Source organism: Rhineura floridana, chromosome 22 (genome assembly GCF_030035675.1).
Source record: "Rhineura floridana isolate rRhiFlo1 chromosome 22, rRhiFlo1.hap2, whole genome shotgun sequence".
Taxonomy (NCBI): domain Eukaryota; kingdom Metazoa; phylum Chordata; class Lepidosauria; order Squamata; family Rhineuridae; genus Rhineura; species Rhineura floridana.
Genome location: NC_084501.1, coordinates 13,810,481 through 13,836,222, shown reverse-complemented (window position 1 = coordinate 13,836,222; position 25,742 = coordinate 13,810,481). Strand labels below are relative to the sequence as shown.

At 44.9% G+C, this 25,742-nt stretch overlaps 1 protein-coding gene across 5 annotated transcripts in view; it reads left to right on the top strand.

The window, feature by feature from the left end:
- RORC (RAR related orphan receptor C) overlaps positions 1-23,537 on the top strand; it is an 80,639-nt gene extending 57,102 nt beyond the window's left edge. For all 5 annotated transcript variants that reach the window (XM_061606054.1, XM_061606052.1, XM_061606051.1 and 2 more), the window contains 9 exons: positions 3,605-3,690; positions 6,113-6,254; positions 7,518-8,024; positions 9,525-9,646; positions 10,604-10,736; positions 13,138-13,245; positions 14,002-14,112; positions 15,037-15,146; positions 16,405-23,537. In XM_061606054.1, coding sequence (XP_061462038.1) covers positions 3,605-3,690; positions 6,113-6,254; positions 7,518-8,024; positions 9,525-9,646; positions 10,604-10,736; positions 13,138-13,245; positions 14,002-14,112; positions 15,037-15,146; positions 16,405-16,569 — 1,484 coding nt within the window. In that variant the 3' untranslated portion in view covers positions 16,570-23,537. The remainder of the gene's footprint in view (positions 1-3,604; positions 3,691-6,112; positions 6,255-7,517; positions 8,025-9,524; positions 9,647-10,603; positions 10,737-13,137; positions 13,246-14,001; positions 14,113-15,036; positions 15,147-16,404) is intronic.
- The last annotated feature ends 2,205 nt before the right edge of the window (positions 23,538-25,742 follow it).

Below are 25,742 nucleotides of genomic sequence, written 5' to 3'. Positions count from 1 at the left end.
TTGAGGGGCTTCCTAGAGGTTTCTGGTTGGCCACTGGGGATAACAGTATGCTGCACTAGATGGGCTTTTGGGGGGGGGTCTGATCCAACAGCCAGACTCCGGGTAGGGTAGGGATGGGATCCTTTGGCCGGTGTCAGTTGGAAAGCATCCTGTCGGCCTGACATGCTGACATCAATTCATGTTTCTTCTAGCCCCTGCTTTTACCAATCCATTTTTTTTCACTTGGAAAAAAAATACCAATATTGATATCGATTTTTTTTAATTAATTTATTTATTTGATTTGTGTCCTGCCCTTTCTCCCAGTAGGAGCCCAGGGCGGCCAACAAAAGCCCTAAAAACAGTTTAAAACATCATAAAAACAGACTTCAAAATAGATTAAAAAAACCACAACCATTAAAAACATATTAAAACAAAACGTCGTTAAAAACATTTTTTTTAAAGCTTTACAACCATTTTTTTTAAAAGAAGGTTTAAAAACATTATTAAAAAGCAATTCCAACACAGATGCAGACTGGGATAAGGTTTCTACTTAAAAGGCTTGTTGAAAGAGAAAGGTCTTCTGTAGGTGTCGAAAAGAGTGTTCTTGCACTCGGGTCCTGCTTGCGGGCTTCCCCCAGGCACCTGGTTGGCCACTGTGAGAACAGGTTGCTGCACTAGATGGGCCACTGGCCTGATCCAGCAGGCTCTTCTTATGTTCTTATAACAGATGCCGCCTGTCTAATATTTAAGGGGAGGGAAATATCAATATTTTGAAAGAAGTATCAATATTTTAAAGGAACTATCAATAGACTATCATTCTTACAATCGATGCTTTAGAGGCAGATTTAATTCTGACCCTCAGTAAATCGAGAATAAGCGAATTAATGGAAAATCCAGTACCGAATCTAAATTGGGTGGAACTCTACACATCCCTAATGTAGGGTTGTGTTCATGCTGTAGAGAAGAGAGAAAAGCTGACTTCCTCAAATTCACACTTTCCAAAATGCGGAGAGGACTGGCACACAGCCATCCTTTGAAATTCGCACTCCTTGGAATTTTGCCATGTGGCTCTCCAACCAAAATTTCCCTGACATGAGCATTTTTTGGTGGACACGTGCATCAAAACCAAGACCTTGGTGAAAATAGAAGACAAAAATGCACGACAGGACGAGAGGCGGCTCACAAAACTGCATCCCTTAGGCACAACTGCCTACAAAAACGTGTGTGTGTGGAGAAATTTGCACGAAACCGCTGCAAATTTTCAGGAGGATTTAAAAAACAATAAGAATTCACAAGCGGCTGCAGGACTGAATTTAGGACTGGAAGAATGAGAATGGGCAGAACTGAAACGGCCAGATCTTTCCATCTCTGGTGGGAAGGTTGCTGTTATTTTGCACGTATGCAGCGCGCCTCTTGGGGTTTCTCTGCCCCCCCTTTGCCACAGCCACCTGGTGAAGCATGACAAAGCTCCCTTCCCCTGTGTGCGGTTTGCTGCGTTGACATGATGCCTCAGCCCGGTGGATTCTCCCCAAGTCACCTCAGGGTGGTTAAATATATCTAGCAGCGAGAAGCAAAGGGAGGGTTGGTCCGCCTCGAACCGGCAGCCTCGTGGCTCTGGTGCCATCGCTCACCACCGAGACGACGGTCCCAGCCAGGCATGGGAGCAGGCTGCTGTTACTCAGAGGGGTTGGGTAGGGGAAGGGCTGTAGATCAGTGGCAGAGCACCTGATTGGCATGCAGAGGGTTCCGGGTTCAATCCCTGGTGGCATTTCTAGGTAGGACTGGGAGAGCCCCCTGCCTGAAACCCTGGAGAGCCACTGCCAGAGTGAGCTAGGTGGACCAAGGGTCTGGCTTGGTGTAAGGCAGCTGCCTGTGTTGGTATCTAAACCAGCTCTTTATTCGGAACCATGAGGACTGGAAACTTACTTCATTCCCAGGGGAAAGGCTGTAGCTCAGTGGCAGAGCATTGGCTCTACACACCGAAGGTCCCAGGTTCAAACCTCTGTGTTTCTGTGTCCCTAAGGGAGCAAAATACTCTCTGTGCATGCCTTGGGACACTGGTTTTTTGGGGGGGAGGGTTGTAATTTATGGCTCATGTTTCCAGGGATTGAGTGGCAGCTTTGAAAATGCGGCTTTGTGGTTTACATGGAAGGCCCAGCCATGTCCTCTAGGGGAAGGGACGCAGGCATCCTTCTATGGCCATTAGAGCTGGGGGTGGGGGAGCCCTCTGTGGCCCTCCAGATGTTGCTGGACACACAACTCCTAGCTGTCAGCATGGCCAACGGTCAGGGATGTTGATGAGGGTTGGAGTCCAACAACATCGGGGGGGTTTAACACACCTGGTTTAAACCATAGTTCGGGAGGGGATCCATAGCTCAGTGGTTAGGGCACCTGCAGACAGAAGGTCCAGGATGCAATAGCTAGCATCTCCAGGTGAAGGGGGCCTCAGGTGGCAAGAGGGGGGATCCTTCTCTCCCCAAGACCTGGGAGAGCAGCAAAGGAAGGGCACTTCTCATGTGCTCGGAAGCACTCTTGCTGGATGCCACGGATGAATATTTGTGTCCTCCTGAAAGCTGGCAAGGAGGAGTGTGGTGCAAGGGTGCCCCCTGGTGGACCACAATCTGTGTTGCACCTGGAGCTTTTCTCCAGAAGGAGATAAATTGCATGTTAGTGCGGTAGCACCTACGCTTTGGAACGCCCTGCCTGTTGACATCAGGCAAGTTCCTTTGCTGTACTTTTTTCGGCACCTGCCTGGAACGCTTTTGTTTAGACAAGCATCTCCAGACAGGTAGATGCTGATGTGTTTTAATCTCTTTTTCATCTCCTGTTCATTTTAATTATCTTTTAAATGTTTGTAATTATTTGTTTTTAATTTGTTTTTAATTGATAAAATGAATATTTCTTGTAAACCGCTCAGAGATTTTATAACAGTCAAGTGGTATATAAGTTTTCTTCAATAAAAACAAATATAGTGTATTTCCCAAATGACTGAGGGGAAACTCAACGAAATCAATACGGTTTTAACAAATGGTAATTATTATTATTATTGTAACCATCATGATAATTAAATTTATTGCATGCCCGTCACCAAAAGGTCCCAGGGCAGGTCACAACAGTATAGAATCCAATGTTTAAAGCAGATGACAATCACAGCTAGAACGGGCTCTAAATATATATCTACGACAAAGCAAGCAAAGGTTGTAATGACAAAAATGAACACAGGAACTAAACGAGGTAATCATAATCCCATAATTGGGAGGGACTGAAGGTAGAGTCTGACACTGATTTTATGTCTTCTACGTTAAATTTTACCTTTGTAGTCCCTTTAGTACCAGTCCCTATATATATGTATATATCTGTTGGATTTATATATTGTATTTTATATATTTTAATTGTATTTTATGTATTTTAATTTATTTTAATGTTCTTGTGATTTTACTGCTTACAATTTTATTATCTACATGTCTGATTTTATTTTTGTAAGCCGCCCTGAATGCCCTATTATAGAGTAGAAGGGCGGGATAGAAATATTTTAAATAAATAACATAAATTTTATGCTCCCGATGAAAGCAGTCTAAAATGGATGTGCCTTTTTTTAAGCTTGAGTTTGTCGTCTTTACTGTAGCCCAGATAGAGGTGATCCCGTGCAAGATCTGCGGAGACAAATCCTCTGGGATCCACTACGGCGTCATCACTTGCGAAGGGTGCAAGGTGAGTACAGGTGGCCTCGATCCCACAACTGGTTTCCTCCTCGCGGTGGCCCGCCTGCTATCCACACACATCAGGACAAGTGGCTAACATGTGTCCTCCCCTATATGCTCAACTGCACCTTCTGTTACCTCATTCATTGGTCGTAGTGGCTGGGCTGATGGGAGTTGCAGTCCAAGAATATCTCAGTGACCACAGATTCCCCATCCCTTGCGATGGGCTTGAACTAGTTTAATAATTATTTCCTCTCCCCAGGCAACTGTATTTCTAAGGAGGGTACTAGGGATCTTCACACCCATTCCTCTCCAAACTCTACGTTTACATGAAACCGGGAGCAGGCTTTATTGGCAGGCTGTAAGAAATTTGCTTCAGTTCACAATTCAATGAGAGCCTACCTAATTCATCCTTCCCAAAACAGCATGTGAACCAAACAAGAATTGCCCTTCAAAATGCACGCTTCGAATTTTTGTGAAGCAGTTCTCCAACTAAATCAAAAGTGCATATTAGGAGATAAAATCTTATATGTGCATAACAGTTATACATTTGTGCTCATGAAACATATATTCATGAAAAGGGTATGCAAAACGTGCATTATGTTAGAGGGATGTGCTTGCAGAGTATATTATACTGATTTTAATTTTGTACTTTTTACTCATTTATGGCTTTATGTACTTTATATGATGTTGTTTACTCATGCTTTTTTATGTACTGATCTTTGATCGTAATAAATTAGTCATTCATTGTGTATATTAGGCAAAATTGTATTCAGAAATGGGTATCTTAGAAGAAACATGCACTAAAATCTTGATAATTTTCATTAAACATTCAGCAGGACGGATTAAATTTAACATTATTTATTTATTTATTGTATTTATATACCGCCCCATAGCCGAAGCTCTCTGGGTGGTTTACAGTACCTAAAAACATTAAAAACAAATATACAAATTTAAAACACATCTTTTAAAAACAATTTAAAACACAATTTAAACATTTAAAACACATGCTTAAATGCCTGGGATAAGAGGAAAGTCTTGACCTGGTACCAAAAAGATAGCAGTGTTGGCACCAGGCACACCTCGTCACAGAGATCATTCCATAGTCTGCCTGTCTCTGTCTTTATTTGTGTAATGTTAGGGAACGTGTTCAAAAATGTGTTTATTAGGGATAGACATGTGAAGGCCCAGGGAAAAAACCCGGAAAAAGTAGTGGAGGGGTGGAGTAGGGGTTTTTCCAGAAGCTTTCTTGTTTTCTGTTCTTTTGAAAATTGGGGAACCCCCCCCCTTTTTTTCCCTGAAATTTTCCAGTGTTTTTCCCCCTGGGCCTCATCTCTAATTAGGGGGATGTGTGCCATATATTAATGGGAAACAGTGCACAAAAATGCATTATGTTAGGTGGAACAGCTTGCAGCAAATGTGTATATTATGCAAAATTGCATTCCAATATGTGTGTAGTATGAGAAATTCACAATAAAATGCTGATGAGTTGTCGTGAGGATTTCCACAAAATGAAACGCTCAGCAGGGCGGATAAAAATCCATGTGTCATGCCCCTGTCCCTACCTTCATTTGTGTAAATAAAAAGCTCCCTTATCTCAGAGCAGACTATCTGCCTGTCTACCTCCAGTACCATCTATGCTGATCAGCAATGGCTCTGTAAAGTTTCAGACAGGATTTTTGGCTAGCGCTAACGAGGGATGGTAAGATCTGTCAGTTTCGGTTCTCTCAGTTTCACATTTTTCTGATCTTAATTACAGTTCTCCACATTTCTGCATCAATCTGTGATATTTTTTTTAATCCTCATGAAAATTTTTCAGCGTTTTAGTGCCCCTCACTCCAGCAAACACATTTTTGCATGAGGTTTTGACTCGTGAGCACATTTTGCCTAATATATCTATTTCTCCTAGTATAATGCATTTTGCATGCTATGTTCCCTCTTATATCCATTTTTATGCACACTTTCCCCTAATGTATGCATTTTTGTAAACACTGGTTGGACAACTGCATTGCAAAATTTGGATGAGTGAGAATTTTGCAGGGTGGCTGTGTTGCCATTCTCGCATCGTTTTGGAAAGTGCGAATTTGATAGATTCGCCTTTAAATGGAAACTGAGACCAATTTCTCCCCCCTGCCCTAACGCTAACTGGAGGCACCAGGATTTGAGCCAGCCTTTTCCTTGGGAGGAGTTCCCTGAGAAGAGAAATTGATTGTCAAGCCATTCTGGGAATTGTAGTTCTGCGAGGGGAGTAGGGGGTCTCCTAACAACCCTCTGCACCCTGCGCAAACGACGGTTCCCAGGATTCTTTGCGGGAAACCATGACTGTTTAAAGTGGTACAAAACTGCTTTAAATGTGTAGTGCAGATGAAGCTCAGGTTCTCAAGGTGCCCATCTCTTCCCCCACCCCTTTCTCCTCGGTCTTCCACTCTCAGGGGTTCTTCCGGCGCAGCCAGCAAGGGAGCGTGACTTACTCTTGCACCCGGCAGCAGAACTGCCAAATCGATCGCACCAGCCGCAACCGATGCCAGCATTGCCGCCTGCAGAAATGCCTCAGCCTTGGCATGTCCCGAGATGGTAAGCCACCAGCTGGGGAAGCCTTTGGGGGCAAGGGGCGGGGCTGTGGGTCCATTTGTGGCACTGGGTGGCCACCCTGGTTGATGACATTTGTCAGGAGAGACAGGTGGGCCGGACGCCAACGCCGGCTCGTTCTCCGCGACCTCTCGGCAGCTTTCAATCCGGTTGACCGCAGTATCCTTCTGGAGAATCCCAGGGAGGCAGGGATCAGGGGCACTGTGCTTCAGTGATTCCGCTCCTACCTCCAGAGCTATTTCCAGTCATGCGGGGTGGGAACTGTTCGACACCATCAGAGCTGTCCTGTGGTGTCCCTCAGAGCTCCATCTTTGTTTAACATCTACATTACACTTCCCAGATAGGTCCTCCTGGCCCCTTCCTTGACACCCTCTCGGCGCCAAGGAAAGACTTCGCTTTTTCCCCAGGCATTTTTTATTTTTATTTGATTTATATCCCACCCTTCCTCCCAGTAGGAGCCCATTTGATAGACTGAGATGGTGTTGTCTGTTATTTATTTATTTATTTATTTATTTATTTTATATACATACCGCTCCATAGCCGAAGCTCTCTGGGCAGTTTACAGTAACTTGTGTCCTGCCAAAGCTTTCCTGTGGCTGCATGGGGGTGGTTGCTGTTTTGTTGGTTTGTTTTTATGCTATGATCGTTGGTTTTTGTTTTTAATATTGTTGGAAGTGGCTTGGAGACCTTCAGATGGCAAGCAACTAATAATAATAATAACAATAAGCCCTGGGGATTTTTACCAGGATGTTTGGAGTGAGGTGTCACCAATACGCGGATGATGCCCATTCTACCTCTCTGTTCCATCTGAATCAGGAGAGGCAGTTGAGGTACTGGACCAGTGCTTGCAGGTGGTGATGGGCTGGATGTGGGCCAATAAATTGAGGCTGAATCCAGAAAAGACAGAGGTATCATGTGTCCCGAGTTCTGACGTTCAGGAGGTGTGGTAGACCCATTGAAATGAATCAACATGACTAACTTCGCTCTGTTAATTTCAGCGGGTCTACGCTGAGTCAGACTTAGCTGGATATCACTCAGCAGGCCTACTCTTAATCGGACTAACATTGGATTTGATCCATATAAAATAGTGGATTATATTGATACATAAAGGACTTATCAACAAGTTAAATCCACTAAAAGAAGATCACATCTCTTTCTTAGGAAAAGCTACTCACTTACACACCCTGGCTTTAACAATCTTCTTTCTCCTTTCCTGGGCAACAAATAACAGATCGTTTTCCTTCCCAGCTGTCAAATTTGGCCGTATGTCTAAGAAGCAGCGGGACAGCCTCCACGCTGAGGTTCAGAAGCAGCTGCAGCAGCAGCAAGAGGGCGGGGAAGCTTCGGCCTACTCCTTGGGGGTGGCCAATGGGCAGCTCAAGTTGGCTCCCCCACCGGACCTCCTGGAAGCCTCGGCGTGCTCCACCACACTCCTGAATGGGCAGGCCCACCTCAGCCAGCCCTCAGCTGAGACGGCCGCCTTGGCCTACTCCAATGGACTCGCCAAGGCCCAGAGCATTCTGGGCGAGGACCTGCGGGCTCCCTTCACCAAGGAGTACAGCCCCGAGCGCATCAAGATGGAGAGCCGGGGGAGCGTCTATTACGCCCTGGAGGCGCAGGCGTCACCAGAGCTCTTGCGCCCAGATGTCAACGGGGCAAAGCGGCCAGCATGCGGCGAGGGCCTCGAGAGCCTTGACTTCTACACCAGCTTCGCCAGCCTCTTGGAATCGCCAAACTCTTCCCTGACAGAAATTGGTGAGCGATGCGCATTACACAGATCGTAAGAATAGGAATGTTGGTCCATCTAGCTCAGTATCGTCTACACTGACTGGCAGCAGGTCCCGAAGGTCGCAGGCAGGGAACATTCCGAGCCCCATTTGGAAATGCCGGAGATTGAGCTTGGGACCTTCTGCTTGCAAAGCAACTGCTTGACCACCGAGCTATGACCTTTTGCTCATACAGGAAGGTGCCTCGTACAGAGTCAGACCGTTGGTCTATCTAGCTCAGTCTTGTCTGCACCAACTGGCAGCAGCTCCCTGGGGTTTCAAACTCAGAGGACATTCCCAGCCCTACCTGGAGATGTCAGGCATTGAACCTGCATGCAAAACAGATGCTCCGCCACTGAGCTACGGCCCAGCCATATGACTCTACTATGGCAGATGCCCCCAGAGGCTAATAATGTTCCCCCCCACTTCCCAAAGTGAGAGGCCCCCATGGTGAGCCAGAATGCCCTCCCCCAACCTGGCCAATGCAGATCTGGCTGGGGAAATCCCAGCAGAAAGAGGCAAAACCTTAGCACTGGGACCGGATGGCAAAGGTGCTAAGTAGCCACCGAAATTGGCGCAGACCTCCCAGAGAATGGTGAAAGCTCAGCTCTTTTGACACCCACCGCCCATACGCTGCTTGGTATGAGAGACCAGAAGAAATAAATTCAGCTTAGTTTGCCTTTAAAGGCAAACTTACCAAATTTGCACTTTCCGAAACAATATGCGGACCGAAACATAGCCGTCGTTCAAAATTCACACTGCTCCAAATTTTGCAGTGCAGCCCTCCAGCCAGGTCGTGTGTACAAAAATGTGTACGCTAGGACAAAGTGTGAATATACAATAAATGCATATGTTAGTGAAGACGATGTAGAAAATGACATTATATTCGGGAGAACAGTTTGCAAAATTGGGCAAAATTGCATGCAGAAATTTACACTAAAATTCAGATTAATGTAATGGTTAGGGTGTCGAGTTAGGACCTCGGACACCAGGGTTCGAATCCCGAAACAGCCATGAAGCTCACTGGGCAACCTTGGGCCAGTCACTGTCTCTCAGCCTAACCTACCTCACAGGGTTGTTGTGGGATAAAATAGGGAAGGGAGAGAACCATGTTTGAACACCACTTTGAGCTCCTTGGAGGAAAGATGGGATATAAATTAAAACATTACATTAATAAATAAACACTGCAAACTCATGTAAAGAACTGAACTTATGACTGAAAAAATGACAGAGAGAAACCAAAACTGACTTATTCGCCCATCCCTGGATACACATTCCATGTTTTCTATGATGTGCAGACGGAAGTATGGAGGACACAGAGGGCAATCGGTTTGCAAGCTTCCCCTCACCACTTACTGTATCTCTCACGTCTTTCCGGCAGGGGGGTGGGAGTGGGCGGAGCTAGAGGAGGAAGTGGGAGTGTCTAACCAGGAACTTGCTATCCTGATTTGTTTACCTGTTGTCTTCTTTGCCCCCCCACCACCACCAGAACATCTCACACAGAACATCGTCAAATCCTATCGGGAGACCTGTCAACTTCGCTTGGAGGACCTCCAGCTCCTGAGGTGGGAGACCTTCACCCGGGAGGAAGTTGGGATCTATCAGAAAAAGGTGAGGAGGGGTTCCGTAGGGCAGCCTTTCCCAACCAGTGTGCCTCCAGATGTTGTTGGACCACAACTCCCATCAGCCTCAGCCAGCATTGCCAGTGATCAGGAAGATGGGAGATGTGGTCCAACAACATCTGAAGGCACACTGGTTGGGAAAGGCTGCCTTAGGGACTTAAGGTCTGGGGCTCTGCCTCTAACAGTGCAATCCTGAATATGGCTACTCTGAAGGGAGTGTCATTGTTTTCCATTGGAAAAGTGGTTATAGCTGTTGGATTCTCCAGCAAAGTTTTGCTCAGAGTAGACCTGTTGGAAAAGAGTGGACCTAAGATATTCAGGTTCATTCAACTCAATGGGTCTTCGTGATGGAAGGGTAAGAAATTCAATACAGTTCGCATTTCTAGCTGAATCAATCAAATTCGCACTTTCTGAAACAATAAGAGAACCAAACCACAGCCAGGCTTCGAAATCTGCACTTATTCAGATTTTGCGATGCCGTTCGCCAGCCAAGCAGTATTCACAAAAATGCATGTATTAGGGGAAAGTGTGCATAAAAATGTGAGTGAAGATAACATACAAAAATGTATGATGAGAAATGGCTTGCAGAAATGTGTACATTAGTCAGAATTGCCTACAAAAATGTGCGTGTCAGGAGAAACTCTGACTAAGATTCTGGAGAATTTTCATGAGGTTTTTTTTCAAAAAATCACAAATTGCTACAAAAATGTGCAGAACTGAATTTAAGCTTGGAAAAATGAGAAACAGAGAGAACTGAAATGGCCACCTCTTTCCATCCCTAGCGAGGGGTAAACTACAGTTCCCACAATCCTTTGCGGGGGGGAAGTCATGTGCTTCCAATGCGGGCTGGCAGTGGACCTGCCTTAGGCCTTAAGGGAGTCGGATGAACCAACCTTCCAATTCAGTGCAAGGCGGCTAACTCTGTGATTTTTTTCCTCTCGTCCAGTCCATGGAAGAGATGTGGGAACGTTGTGCCTGCCGCATCACCGAAGCCATCCAGTATGTGGTGGAGTTCGCTAAACGGATGGACAGCTTTATGGACCTTTGCCAAAACGATCAGATTGTGCTGCTCAAAGCGGGTGAGGACCGCCGGTGCTCTTTTGCCAGATAATTTCTTCTTGATTCCTTTCTGCACCACCAGCCGCGTCAATGCCATTTGAATGGAGCAAAACAAGCTTGAAGAGAGAGACAGGTCCCTGCCACAAAGCACTTACAGTCTGAATTTTAATGGTGCACAGAGATAGCCACAAGAGCGAAGGGAAAGAGTGGGAAGCGACAGGAGCTCTCAGTGTGCAAAGCTTTGTTTCTGTTTGGGGAGACGACAAAGGAGTGTGGGGAACTTTTGGCACTCCAGAGGTTGCTGAATTAAATTCCCATCAGCCCCAGCAAGCATGGCCAAGGATGATGGGAGTTGCAGTTCAGCAATCTCTGGAAGGCCAAGGTTCCACATGCCTGATCCAAGACCGAGTCTTCCCAGTCGAGATGAGTTTTGAGGAATACAGAATAAGACATACAGCAAAGCAGCTGTCCTTCGAAATTCACAATTCTCTGAATTTTGCAGTGCAGTTCTCCAACACACACGCCCCCCCCAAAAAGTGTACAGCAGTGTGTATGTTAAGAGAAAGTGTGTATAACAATGGGAATATTAGTGAAATATTATTTTTATTGATAATATTTTGATTTATTACCTGCCCTTCATCCTAAGGTCTCAGGGTGGGTCACGCCAATTTAAAATACAGCATTAATATACAACAAGTCTTTATGTTTTATTTATTTATTTATTTATTTATTTAAAAATTTTATATCCCACTCTAGTTCCGAATTTCGGAATTCAGAGCGGCGTACAATAAACATCCCAAATTGCTAACAACATAAAACAAAAAAACCAATTCATATAATAGTATTATCCCTAAAAACAACTGTATCAGCACCAATTAAGTATTAAAAGCTTGCTGAAATAAAAATGTTTTGGTCTGGCGTCGGAAGTCAATGAGAGAAGAAGAGGACCGTATCTCAGGTGGTAAATTATTCCATAAAGTAGGGGCTACAATTGAAAAAGCTTTCTTTCTGGTAGCCATTTGGCAAACAGAGAAGGTTGATGGAACAGTGAGAGTATGGTCATTTATAGATCGTACAGGCCGATAAGGTTTATATTCCGTAATGCGATCTGACAAGTATGACGGCGCTAAACCATGCAAGGTTTTAAAGGTTAAAACCAAAATTTTAAACTGATGTCGAAGACCGATGGGAAGCCAATGTAATTGAAAAAGAAGAGGTGTAGTGCGAGCCCGCGGGCCGGTTCTCATGATCATTCGGGCTGCTGCTCTTTGTACCAACTTTAACGGCCGTAGCGTATTATAAAATTGCTTGCAAAAATATGCACATTAGACAAACTTGCCTACAAAACTGCGTAGGGTAATACCTCAGTTAACGAAGTAGATGCATTCCTGGGCGTTACTTCTTTCACAGAAGCTTTGGTACCAGAGGTAGGAATAACATGGACAGAATAGGGATAGGTTCCTACACCTGCTCATAGACAGTTGGCAGGGATTTTAAAGGATGTCCACCCGGCACCCTTTCCACACACCCACCTTTCCTCTCCCCTCCTTCTCCTCCTCTGAATCATATCGGATCCTTCCCTCCCCAGCCTGGAAGAAAGCAAGAGATCTCTTTAATATAAAGCACACACCACCGGCTTGTCAGTTTCATGCTAGCAAAGCAAAGTTACGTGCTGGTCAATTTCACTTTAAAGCAAAGTCACAGGCTTGAAAGTTTACCCATAGCAAAGCAAAGCTGGTCAGTTTCACCTTTGGGAGGAAAAAGCCTTCCTTAAAAGGAGCTTCCTTCCTGAAAGATTCATTAACTGAGATATTACTGTATACTAGGACAGAGGTTCCTAAACTTGTTTTTCCCCCACGGATCACTTAGAAATTGCTGGTGGATTTGGCAGACCTCTTAATGATTTTTCTGCATGTTGTAGCGATTGTAATATGCCCTGCTAGAGGCTGTATAAATATCAATATGAATATTTCATGTGGACATGCTGCAGACCACCTAGCAAAAGCTCGTGGACCGCTGTTTGGGAACCCCTGCCTGAAGAGAAATGCACAGATGCAGAAATGGGGAAACCGAATTGAAGGCTGAAGCGAAAAACAGAAAAGCAAGCCCATTAGTCCATTCTTAGATGCCGCTTGTTTTGGGGGGTGGCAACGCTCTTCCCAATTCTCTAGAGCCCTGAGAATGATGTGCAGGAGCGGCCACTGCCTCCCCACTGTCCCCGGAAATGGGCACCCAACTTGGCCACCTGAGAACAGGGGCCATGTTTGGACTTCATTCTAAAGCGGCCGCCACGAGAGCAGGATGTTAGACGAGATGGTGTTGGCAGTTTTGAAAGAACAGTATTTGTCTATATCTTCCTGTTTAGGGTCGTTGTTCCTTTTAAACCTTTGTTTTTATTTTACATTATTTTTTTCCACCCAGGTGCCATGGAAGTGGTTTTGGTAAGGATGTGCCGTGCCTTCAATTCCGAGAACCGGACTGTATTTTTTGAGGGCAAATACGCTGGCCCAGAGCTCTTCAAATCCCTTGGTATGGGAACACCTGTCATCTTGGGGTAATAGCCCTAACCCCCCCTGCGACTGGTCCCAAGGATGGTTAGGCGCATAGGAAGTTCCCTCATGTTAACTCAGACTGTCGTGCCATCTAGCTCAGCATTGCCTACACTGGCAGGCAGGGGCTCCCCAAGGTTCCAAACCAGGAGTCTCTCCCAGCCCTACCTGGAGATGCTGTTGGGGGTTGAACCTGGGACCTTGTGCATGCAAAGCAAGTGATCCACCACTGAGCTATGGTCAAACTGTGAAAAGGGAGATCTGTCAGGGTGTGTGTTGCCAGGATTGAATAGGCCACGGTTTGAGTAGGTGCACAAGATGTCTGCCCCTGCAGGCTTGGAGGCAACATCCAAGCTGTTACACATGTAACCAGCTGGCCAACAGGCCGTCTTGTCCTCAGTCGAGTCTGCAAAATCCAGTTAGCCGCTGCGGGATGAGCCTCAGGGTATTGGTGGTGCTTGCAAAAGCACAGGGCTTCGCGCCCCACTTTGCCACATCCTTGCCTGTCCCATCTTTATCAGGTGTGGGGCAGGTGCTTGCAGGCTTCCTATTGAGGCCTCTGTGAGAGCAGGATGTTGGACTAGATCGGCCACTGGCCTTAATCCAGCAGGCACTTCAGATTTTCATGTCGGGAGGGCAGCTTTGCAAAAAAAAGGCCCTGCAGGCCAAAAGGGGAGGGTGGCTTTTGTTGTTGCTGCTGCTGCTGATTTGGGTTTCCCCTGCCTTCCCCTTCCAGGATGCAACGAGCTGATCACCTCCATCTTCGACTTTGCTCACAGTCTCTGTTCGTTCCACTTCTCCGAGAACGAAATCGCTCTTTTCACGGCGCTGGTGCTGATTAACTCAAGTAAGAGCCCTCTGCAAGGTTGCTTGTTGATACTGAGTTATGTTTTAAAGAGAGTGCTGGCAGGAGTAGCAGTTATGGGGTTTAGCGGCGGGCACCCGTCACAAACAACAGTTCCCAGGAGCCTTTGGGACAAGCCATGACTGTTTCAGGTGGCATCATAGTGCATTGAATGGATGGTGCAGATTAGGGATTTGCTCAAATTTTGCAAAAATTTGTATCTGACACCGGATTTCCTATTTATTCACTTTTTTTTGTCCTGCGGATCAGGTTTTTTTCTTAGTGCTTTTCCATGGCTGACGCTGAATTCTTTAAAAATTTGCCTCAAAAATATTAATATTGATATTCTCCTCAAACTATTTATATTATTATTAATATTTCCCTCAAAATATCGATATTAGTATTAATAGTTCATTTAAAACATCAGTGTTTTTTAAAAATCCATGAAATAATGATTTTTTTAAAAAAAACATTAATATTGATGTTTTTGCGGGGGAGGAATGAGTTGGTATTTATAGCAAGTAGTGAACATTGACCCCCAATGAGGCGGTCCAGAAGGAAATTCCACGGAGTGAAAATTGAACTGGCACCGAACTATGGATCCTATTCCTAGCACAGATATGGCGGAAGAGGGCCCAGTGAATGGATGGTGATGGTGTGGCCTGGGGGAATTTCGAGGGCCAGGTAGTGAGGGCTGGAGGGCCACATTCAGCCTTCCAGGCCTGAGTTTCCCCACCCTTCGTGGCAATATTTGTTTTCAAGTGTCAGTAGATTTATAGGCTCAGAAAGGGGGCATTGCTTGGGTTAGTTGCAAGGCAATAAATTATTAGGCTCAGGCAAGTGGCTGATTCTGAGCTGGCCAAGCTTTCTAGCCGCCGGTGGCAAAACCGCAAGGGACTTCTTTCAGTTCTTTCTCCTCCCTTGCAGGCCGTCCCTGGTTGCAGGAAAAGAGCAAAGTCGAGCATCTCCAGAGCAACCTGGAACTGGCTTTCAAGCACATGTTACGGAAGAACCACCGGGAAGGCATTCTGGCCAAGGTGGGTGTCTGTCGGGGACAGAAAGGTTTGAACCGGGAGCACTTAGGAAAGCTGCCTGGAATTGTGTGCCCTCTACAAGAGCCCTCTAGAGGCACAGAAGGGAAATGCAGGGGTGCAACATCAGCCTCTGTGGTTGGCTGGCAAGGTGCAGCTTCCCGATTGGCTCTTCCTGGTAAAACGACAACATCGTGCTAGGTCGATAGAATCGAGCCTTCGTCCTCTTTGTACACCTCACTTCAAGCTAGTGCTACTCAGGTATATAAGTTGAAGTTTTTAACCTGCTGGGATTGGGCCAAAGGAGGATTGTCTAGTCCAGCGCTCTAATCTCACAGTGGCCAAGCAGATGCCCTCAAGCAAGTTCTAAACGTAATCACTTGTGATTCCCAGTGATTGATATTGTTCAGAGGCATACTCCCTCCAGTGGTGGAGGTAGAAGCTAGCCGTGATGGCTAGTAGCCATTGATAGCCATGTATTTGTCTGATTTAGATTGTTGTAACCCGCCCTGGGACCTTTGGGTGAAGGGCAGGTAAGAAATGTTGTTAATACTATATGAGTGGAAATAACAGGCAAAATGCGTTATATGATGAGAAATCTCTTGCAGAAATGTGTATGAGTCAAAAACTGCATACAAAACTGTTCAAGCGGAATCTGTCAAAATTTGCACTTTCCGAAACAATAGGAGAACTGAAATGCAGCCATCCTTCAGAATTTGCACTTATGCAAATTTTGCAGCGCAGTTCTCCAACCAAGCAAGGTTTACAAAAATGCATATATTAAGGGGAAGTGTGCATGAAATGAAGATATGAGTGAAGATAACATACAAAATGCATTATATTAGGGTAAACTGCTTGCAAAAAAATGTGTACCTTAGTGAAAACTGTATACAAAAATGTATTTATTAGGAGAAATCTGCACTAAAATGCCAAAGAATTTTCATGAGGATTAAAAAAAAAACCGCTCTCAAATTGCTACAGAAATGTGGAGAAATGAATGTAGAAGAACAGAAAAATGTGAAAGTGAGAAAACTGAAATTAACAGATCGTTCTGTCCGTAGTGTGTGGGGCCCTGGCATTTGCCCAGTTGTGACGTCTGCAGGGGCTGCGTCTGCCTCCCCTCTTACTAACCATAAGGGCTCACAAAATCCATTGTTGTTAGGTGTTTTAAAGATAACAATGTTCAATATAATGAACAATTACACCAATAGGTAGGTAGATAGAATGATCTATATAAAATCTCTCTTTTTCTCATGTCCAACAGTTACCCCCTAAAGGGAAGCTGCGAAGCCTCTGCTGTCAACATGTGGAGAAGCTGCGCTCCTTCCGCGAGATGTACCCCATCATTGTCCATGCTGTCTTCCCACCTCTATACAAGGAGCTGTTCAGCTCAGACTGTGATCCACTCCAGGGAACAGCAGGAGAGTAATCCCTGCTCCCAGCGAGGCGAGGACCTCCCAGGGATCTCTTGCCACTCTCCCTGCCTTCTCTAGCTTTCCCCTCTCCAACTGACGCCAGACCGGGCAGGGGTGGGATATGATCGTCGAGACCAAAATCCCCCCGTCCATGTGTTCCCGCATGGAACCGGGGCAAGCGGAAGAGAATGCCTGGGTTTTTTTGTCTTCAAAAGATCCCCACTTCTGACACCAGCTTTGGTATGCAACGTTGACCCCGCCACTTCGGCCCTGGAGAAATGCGGAGCGGGCGGGCCCACACTGAACCCACGTCTCACGGGGACCTTAGCGATTGAGGGCTAAGCGATGTTTATGTAGCACTTTGGGAAGCATATGGAGGTTCACCACCCTCAAAGTCAAAGTGTTAATCAAGGGAGGGTCTTGTGGACAAACAGCGCTCCTAATATGGTGCGTTCTCATTGGAGGGGCAAGTCCCATTAGCTGCCCTCATTGTAACACCATGGCCAAGATGGCCGACTTGGGTAGCCAAGAATACCTCATTGTGCTGTCTAATGGCATGAGACTCCACTAAGCTATTCAGTTTTTTTTTCCCTTGAAACTAAGTTTCTAAGAAATAATATATTATCTATATTGTTATATATGTGATATATGTGGTTCTATAAGATAGATCTCTATTTTTCAATGTCTGTATGCTTTTGTATTTGATAAGGAGTCTCTGTCTTTTTCTTTTACTGTGCGTGTTTCAAAACACACGCAGAGACTGACTTCTCAGACTAGATTCAAACAACCAGCAACTTACCAAAAAAGAAAAAACCTCCCCAACCCAAATCTTGCTGCGTTTGCTTTCCTTTAAAAAGTTTTTTTTAAAAAAAACAAAAGATTTGCACACAGATACCAAACGCAAATACTGCCCAGTAGCTTTTATCCAAGAGTCTTTAGCCGTTTCCCATCGCAGCAGAGAAGCCCGTGGGCTTTCCTCGTGTGAATCGTCTCATAAAGTCTGTCGTCACGACCGTTCCGTGCTTAAGCTGCCCAGACACGCAGCTGACGATCGGTAGAATATTGACCAGCCACGCAGCTTCTGTGAGAAGGATGAGCTGGCTCAGGAGAAACCACCTGTGTGGTTTAAGCACAGAAAGGGGCATGCTGTTTGTAGGATGGCAATGGGGAAGGCATTGGGGTGGGGTAGCCCAGGAAGCAGGGAGGCAGCTGTAGGACTTGAGCTGAATTAAGCGGTTGTATTTTTCTATAGTTTTTCTTTTTCTGCAGAACTTCAGTTCTTGCTTAACCAACCCCGGTACCCTTTCTCCGTCCTAAACAGCCATGAAGTCCACACCCACTTATATTGATCTGGATTCCTGCATTGAGCAGGGGGTTGGACTTGATGGCCTTATAGGCCCCTTCCAACTCTACTATTCTATGATTCTATGATACACCAGTTTCACATTTCTTGGCTTTTTCCAAAGAATTCTGGGAATCATTGTTTGCAGAGAATGATCTGTCTCCCCCTCCGGGGACAGTTACGACTCAGTGATGGGAACGCGACCTTTCTTGTATCTTTTTCTTCAGGCTGTCTGTCAACTAAAGGAATCTTAGTCAATGCATCACGTGGGTTTTAAACAGTGGGTTGAATCTGCAGATGGATTAAGCAGGAGGTCAGAAAGCAAAAATAAAATAAAGCCACTTCTCACTTTTTTGTGTGTGATGACAGCTCCAACACGTTCCCTTCTGTCTGAGAGGGGATGGGGTGCTTTATCTTAGAACAGGGTTTGTGGGAACCTGTGGCTCTCCAGTTGCTGTGGGACCCTTGGGGCAGTGTCCAATGTTCCTGCTCAGAGTAGACCTGTTGAAGTTAATAGACACAACTCGCGTTGGTTCATACATTTCAGTGGGTCTACTCTGAGTAGGTCTCAGTTGGTATTTTCCTCCTCTCCCACACACCTCTCTGAGTTTTTTTTTTAAAAAGCTGTGTTAATAACAAATGTTAGGTAACATCATCTTATTTTTGGAATGAGCAAGTTTCTATGCATATTTTTGTGCGTGGAGAGAGCGAGCGCAAGAAATAGCCCTTTGCACAACTCCTTTGACATAACTGGGGAGAAACTTAATGTAATAAAACTACCTTTTTATACTTGGTAGAAGCAAGGGAGGCAGGAGATGATATTGAATGTAATTTGGAAGCAAATCATCCCGTCTTGTAACCACCTGATTCCAAGGGATTTCAAGGAGGTTAGATGACGTTGGCTATTTATTGAGCCTCCATTTTTATTTGTTTTCATGGAGGTTAGATGACGTTGCAAGTGTCATCTCAAACTTTCCAGTGCATTTTTCCCTCTGCTTGCTTTATTGCAAAAAGGAGAAAAATCCAATCTTTTGGGGAAGCTGGAAGGTCACTAGATGTGACCTTGGAGGCCAGTCACTGTCGCTCAGCCTAGCCCTACCTCACAGGGTTGTTGTGAAGACAAAATGGGGGGAGGGGGCCATGCACACCCCCTTGAGCTCCTTGGAGGAGTGCTGGGATAGAAATGTAATCAATCAATCAATCAACAAGAATTGCACAACCTGGATTTGGATCCCACCTGAAAATAGCGACCATCTCACCTCACCCTAACTTTGCAAGCCTGCTTTGCACTATCTTCCATCTGATCTTCTCTGTTATTGTGTAGCCTTTGTCTTCTAGAGAACAAAACCCCATATTATTATCATTGTTTTGAAAAATCTATTTGATATCTTTAAATGGATTTTTGTTGTTTTTGTGTAAATATCTATTTTTAAAACATTTAATTTTAAGATAAAAAAACTTTAGAGCTATCTTTCTTTTCAAAGTGTACAACAGAAATGTTTTAGGTTGCTTTTTAATTTAATTAAATGATGGTGCATATGAAAATGTATGGCTGGGTTTATTCTCTCTCCCTCTGTTGGTCTTGGCTCATGGACTTCCTATTGATGGAGTAGCAAATTTGACATATGCTGCCTCCAACAGCTTTAGAAGTTTAGAACTGTAGAGTCGGAAGGGATCTTGGAGGCCATCTAGTCCAACCCCTGCTTGGGGCAGGCTTTGCACTACAGCATCCCCTGAGCCTCCATGGTCAAAAGCAGTGTACCTTTGGATTCCAGTTCCTGAGGGGCAAACCATGAAGGAGGGGTGTTGCCCTTGCTGGTGGGCTTCTCAGAATTGACTGGGCTGGCCATCACTCAGTGGTAGGGCACCTGCTTTTCAGGCGGAAAGTCCCAAGTTCAATCCCCAATGGCATCTCTGGGTAGGGCTGGGAAACCCAAGAGAGCCGTTGCCAGTTCATTCATGCAGTTCTGAGCCAGATGGGCTAATGGCCGGACTTGGTATGAGGCAGCTTCCTATATCCCTATTTAAATCAGTCCTTTCTTCAGAACCATGAGGACTGGGAATTTGCTTAGTTTTTAAGGGAAGGACCATAGCTCAGTGGCAGATCACCTGCCTTCCATGCAGGAGGTCCCAGATTCCGTCTCCAATGGCATCTCCACATAGGGATGGAAGAAAGACTCCCTGCGTGAAACCCTGGAGGGGCCACTGCCGGTCCGTGTGGTCAATGCTGGCAGCTGGCAGCTCCACGTCAGTGGGGCAGTGGAGTCCGCTCCGGGTTTTAGTCCATACTTTTAAGGAGATGTCCAAGGTGCTGCCCCACTAACCTGGAGTCACTTGTTGGCAAAGAAAGGGTGCCTGAATGTATTTTTCCACAGCAGAGTTACAAGGCCAAGAAGCACAGAGTCCGTGCAGATCTCAAGGACAAGTATCCAAGGCAACCAGCTGGCCTTATCTATAAGACTTAGCAGATCTGGCCAGTCGGTGTGGGGGTCGAGGAGTTTGTACAGAGAGAGAGCTTGTGATATATTCTATTGTCAGTAAAGTGACTCTTAAAACTTATTACTTGTCTGGCTCATTGCTTCAACTGGCATCTAGCCTGTCACTATACTGTTCTGCATCCTGGGCATCTGCTTGCGCCAGATACAACTTTCAACAAGTGGTAGCAGAGGATGGTTTCGATGCGCAGATGGATGTCCGGAGAAAAGCCAGAACTGCAGACCAGCGAGTAAAACAGCAGAGAGACGGAGAAACCGAAAGCTGAGCTGAAAGCTGTGAGAGAGCCGTGGGACTGAAGGACAGAGGTGAGAAGCTCTAATTACAAAGGCGGTGAACTGTGAAAAGTGAAAGTATGTCTGTTACATTATCAGCCGGGATTCCCTTGGAAAGGCTGACAGGGAAAAATTATGGCACTTGGAAACAGAGAATGCAGGCTTTTCTAGTGAAAGAAGACCTGTGGAAAGCTATCGCAGAAGACCCACCCGCCGGGGTGCCTATTCCAGCAGATTGGAGAAGGCTGGATGAGAGGGCAAAGGCGTTAATTGTTCTTGCTATTGATGATTCTCAATTACTGCACGTGCGTGATGCAACAACGGCTAAGGAAACCTGGGAAACTTTAAGAAATATTCATGTGAAAAAGACTGCCAGTTCTAAAATATATCTTGCCAGAAGATTGTATCAGATGCGCTTATCTGGAGATACAACCATGTCAGAGCATTTGTTGGAGATAAACAGACTGTTTACTGAGTTGTCAGAACGTGAAATTGAACATTCTCAAACGCAAAAAGTGTATATCACATTATCTTCACTAGATTCATGTTATGATAGTCTGGTGAGCTCTTTGGAAGCAATGGACGATGCAAATCTCAATATGGATTACATAGAAGGAAAACTTTTACAAGAATTTCAAAGAAGGCAAGAAATGGCAAAGCAAGAAAGGACTGAGTCTAAACACGTGGAAAAGCAGAACAACAAAGCAGCGCAAGAGAGACTGTATGGACAAAAGGCATGTTATTTTTGTGGTTCCAAGCAACATCTTCAAAGGAATTGTGAAGCAAGAAGAAGAGAAAGAGGAAGAAAACCATGTGTACAGGTGATCTATGCTAGTAAGAATAAGCAATGTATTAACAATGAGCAGGGAAATAACTGTAAAGATTTATGGGCAATTGACAGTGGGGCAACAAATAGTATAATCAAAGATAAATCCATGTTTCATACATTTTGTGACATAGAGGATCATGTAATAATGGCTGATGGATCTAAGAAACAGATCAAAAGTAGGGGAACAGTGAAATTAGCAGGTTTCAATGCCATTATGACTGATGTGCTGTTTGTTCCTGATATTGAATGCAACATTATGGCTGTGTCGAAACTCAATGAAATGGGGTTCAATGTAATGTTCAAAAGGGGTTCAGTGCATGTAATGAGAGGAGGAAAAATATTCATGAAAGGAATAGTGAGGAACTCATTGTTCTTCTTACACGTGAAACAAACAAATCATGTACTCGTGTGCTAATAAGAAACCCCATAATAATTGTGTTCATTTATGGCACAGAAAACTAGGCCATATAGGATATGAAAATGTGGTGAAAACAACAGAGAACAGTAATGATGTGACATTGAGAAACTGTGAAAAATATGTAGACTGCCACGTGTGTAAACAAACTAGGGCAGTTGTGGCTGCAAAGAACAAAGAAGCCATGCCCAGTACAAATGCACCTTATCAATTAATACACGTGGACTTAGTGGGGCCATTTCAACCTACTCAGGGGGGTGCAAGATATTTCCTGACAATAGTTGATGATTTTTCAAAATTCTGCACTGTTTATTTACTAAAAGCTAAAAGTGAAGCTGCAGAGAAACTGAAAAGATTTATTACAAAAATTGAAGTGCAGTTTGGTGTCAAAATACAGAGAATAAGATCAGATCAAGGAGGAGAGTTCTTAGGACACTCTTTTACTGAACACTTGGATAAAAGAGGAATAAAACAGGAGTTAACAGCCCCTTATAGTCCTAATCAGAACGGGTTAGCTGAACGCTGGAACAGGTTGCTTCAGGACTCAATAAGATCAATGCTATGTGACTCCTCTTTAACACAAGGTTTCTGGGGAGAGTGTGTTCTGTATTCAGCTTACATTCAAAACAGAATATTCCATAAGGCCACTGGAATGTCTCCTTATCAGAAATTGTATGACAGAAAACCCAGATTAAAACATTTGATTAGGTTTGGAGCAGAATGCTGGGTACATGTTCCCAAAAATAAAAGGACAGGGAAGCTGCAAAGGAGAGCAGACAAAGGGTACATGCTGGGATTTGAAAACACGTATTACAGAATTTGGATGCCAAAACAAAGGTCTGTGGTGTTAAGCAGAAGCGTGCAAGCAATAGAGCAGGATTGGGAAGAGAAAACATATGTGGAGTTGGGAAACACTGAAGTTAGTAATGAACAAGAACAGGCAGATACAGTACCAATAAAACAAGAAGAAACAGGCAGCAGTAGTGAATCAAGTTCTAGCTCTGAGAGAGAAACTGAGGAATCGCCTGACACAGACACAGACACTAAGGCAGAAATACAACCACGCAGATCAGAGAGAACAACCAAAGGTATTCCACCTGTTAGATTTAAAATAAATTCCATTAAGCATATAGACTTCAGTAACTGGAAAAAGTGGGATGATGGGAATCATGAAAAATAATTGCTGAAAGAAATATAATGCAAATGATGCTGAGATTGCAATGGAGTAACTGTATTACAAATGATGCTGATGTAAACTGAAGAAAAGAAATGTATCATGTGGAGAAATGTAATTGAAGTGACTGCAAGAAATGTAACTGTAATTGTGATAACAAAAGTTAGAAGAAACATGAAAGATGTAATGTAAATGATAAAGGTTTATGCTATGGAAAAATAGGTGGGGGGTGTTGGCAAAGAAAGAGTACCTGAATGTATTTTTCCACAGCAGAGTTACAAGGCCAAGAAGCACAGAGTCCGTGCAGATCTCAAGGACAAATATCCAAGTCAACCAGCTGGCCTTATCTATAAGACTTAGCAGATCTGGCCAGTCGGTGTGGGGGCCGAGGAGTTTGTACAGAGAGAGAGCTTGTGATATATTCTATTGTCAGTAAAGTGACTCTTAAGACTTATTACTTGTCTGGTTCATTGCTTCAACTGGCATCTAGCCTGTCACTATACTGTTCTGCATCCTGGGCATCTGCTTGCGCCAGATACAACATCCAACACCACTAACCACCACTGCCAGGCTGACTCAGTGCTCTAAAGGCAGCTTCCTCTGTTCACAGTGGGGGGGAAGCGCCCTGTGGGTCTGATCCACCAAAGCTCTGCTTAATGTCGCTGCTGTTGACCCAGACGAGAAGTGCATAACACGGCCTGGTTGCCCTTCCACTTGGGGGCCATCTGTATGGATACAAGGATCTGTCCGTTTCATTTCCCCTTTTGTCATTTTTCCAGTCTTAAATTACATTCTGCAGGGTTCTGCAGCAATTTGCAATTAAAAAAAAAATCCTCATGAAAACTCTTCACCATTTTAGTGTGAATTTCTCCTAATCGATACAATTTTGCATGCAACTTTTTGCAAGCAATTTCTCCCAACAGAATGCATTTTTGTATGTTACCGTATCTTTCCGGTTCCTGCTGAAGAACTTTTTTTAACAAGCCTTTTAAGTAGAGACCTCATCCCAGCCCGCATCCATGTTGGAACTGTTTTAAAAGGGTTTTTTGGAAAATATTTTTTTCAAAGCTTTTTTTTTTGTCTTTAAGATGTTTTAAATATCTTTTATAGATGTTTTTAGTGTTTTGTCGTTCGTTTGCCACTCTGGGAGAAAGGGCAGGATATAAATTTAATTAGTCATCATTTTTATGTTCATTTCCCCCTAATATATGCATTTTGTAAAAAAAAATACTTGACTGGAGAACTGCACTGCAAAATTCAGATAAGTATGGATTTTGAAGGATGGCTGTGTTGTCGTTCTGTTGTTTTGGAACATGCAGATTTGATAAATTTGATTTTAAATGCAAACTGAATCAAATCTCTCCTCCATCCCTAGCCATAGGGCTGGAAACGCCACCTGCGAGCAATACGGTCGGCAATTGGGGATCCTCTTTTTCCGACGCACCTCGCCACTGCGCATAAAAGGTACTTCGGAAATGAACTGTGATGAGCTGTAGCAATTGCCAGTTCCCGTAGCTGGCTTAAGCAAACCCCTGGAGGAAGTTGAATCTGTCGGGAGCTATTAGCCTTGATGGCTCGATGGCACCTCCGTGTACAAAGGCAGTCTACCTCTGAGTACCACATGCCAGTGGCAAGCGACGGGAGGCCTGTCGCTTTGTGCCGTGCTTGTGGGCTTCCCCAAGAAGGGGAGGAGCCCTTAAGATTCAAACCCACTTTAGGTCACAGATGGGGAGCTTTATTTCACCCCAAGGGATGCTTTCCTTTGTGGGCAACCTTCTGAGGCCTGTGTGCCGGGGTGGGCAGGGCCAAAAGGGGGAAAATGGGTGGGCCAACAGGTACAACTCACCATTGTAGAGGAAGCTATATTCTCACCATGCTACAGACAGAGTTATCTACACACACACGCTTCCATCATCCTCCACCCAGGCAAGCAAGCGGCGTTCTCTCAGTAGGAGGATGCATTTTAGCCCAGAGGTTAGGGAACTTGCATCTCCCCAGATGTCACTGGACTCCAACTCCCATCATCCCTTGTCACTGGCCATGCTGGCTCGGGGCTGCTGGGAGTTCAGAGTGTAGCAGCAAATTCAGGAGCGCAGGGTCCCTTCATGATAGTCACACCACACACCACACACAGCCACGCCCCCGGGATTCACTCTCCTGCAATTGCAGAATTATAGAACCAGAGTGAAACTGTTATGGTGCATGGGCTCCCCCTCCCCAAATCTCTCTCTCAGGGGGCTAAATGTTGCTAGAAACTTTCTGATTTCTAAGAACTCTGAAATGAAGCCAAGTGTGGGACTAGGATCTGAGAGACCAAGGTACTCTGCCATGAAGCTCACTTACCGTAGGAGCCAATCAGCATGAAAGGGGAGGTGTGTGTTAGCTACTGAGAAGAGTCTTCTCAGCAACCTGACTCACCGCCTTTCACTCTGATGGACTTCCAATCAGCATGAGAGAAGGCTCTTTTCAGCAGCTAACATGCGCCTTTTTCATGCTGATTGGCTTGTGCATAGCTCCCAAAAATGTAAGGGGTCTTTGTCCCCCTCCCCGTGACCCTGCATGACTGATTGGGATCCACCAACATCTGGAGGGCCACAGATGCTCCCCACCTCGTTGGGCAAAAGCACTCAAGGACATAAGGCGGGGCCAGTGAAGGGGT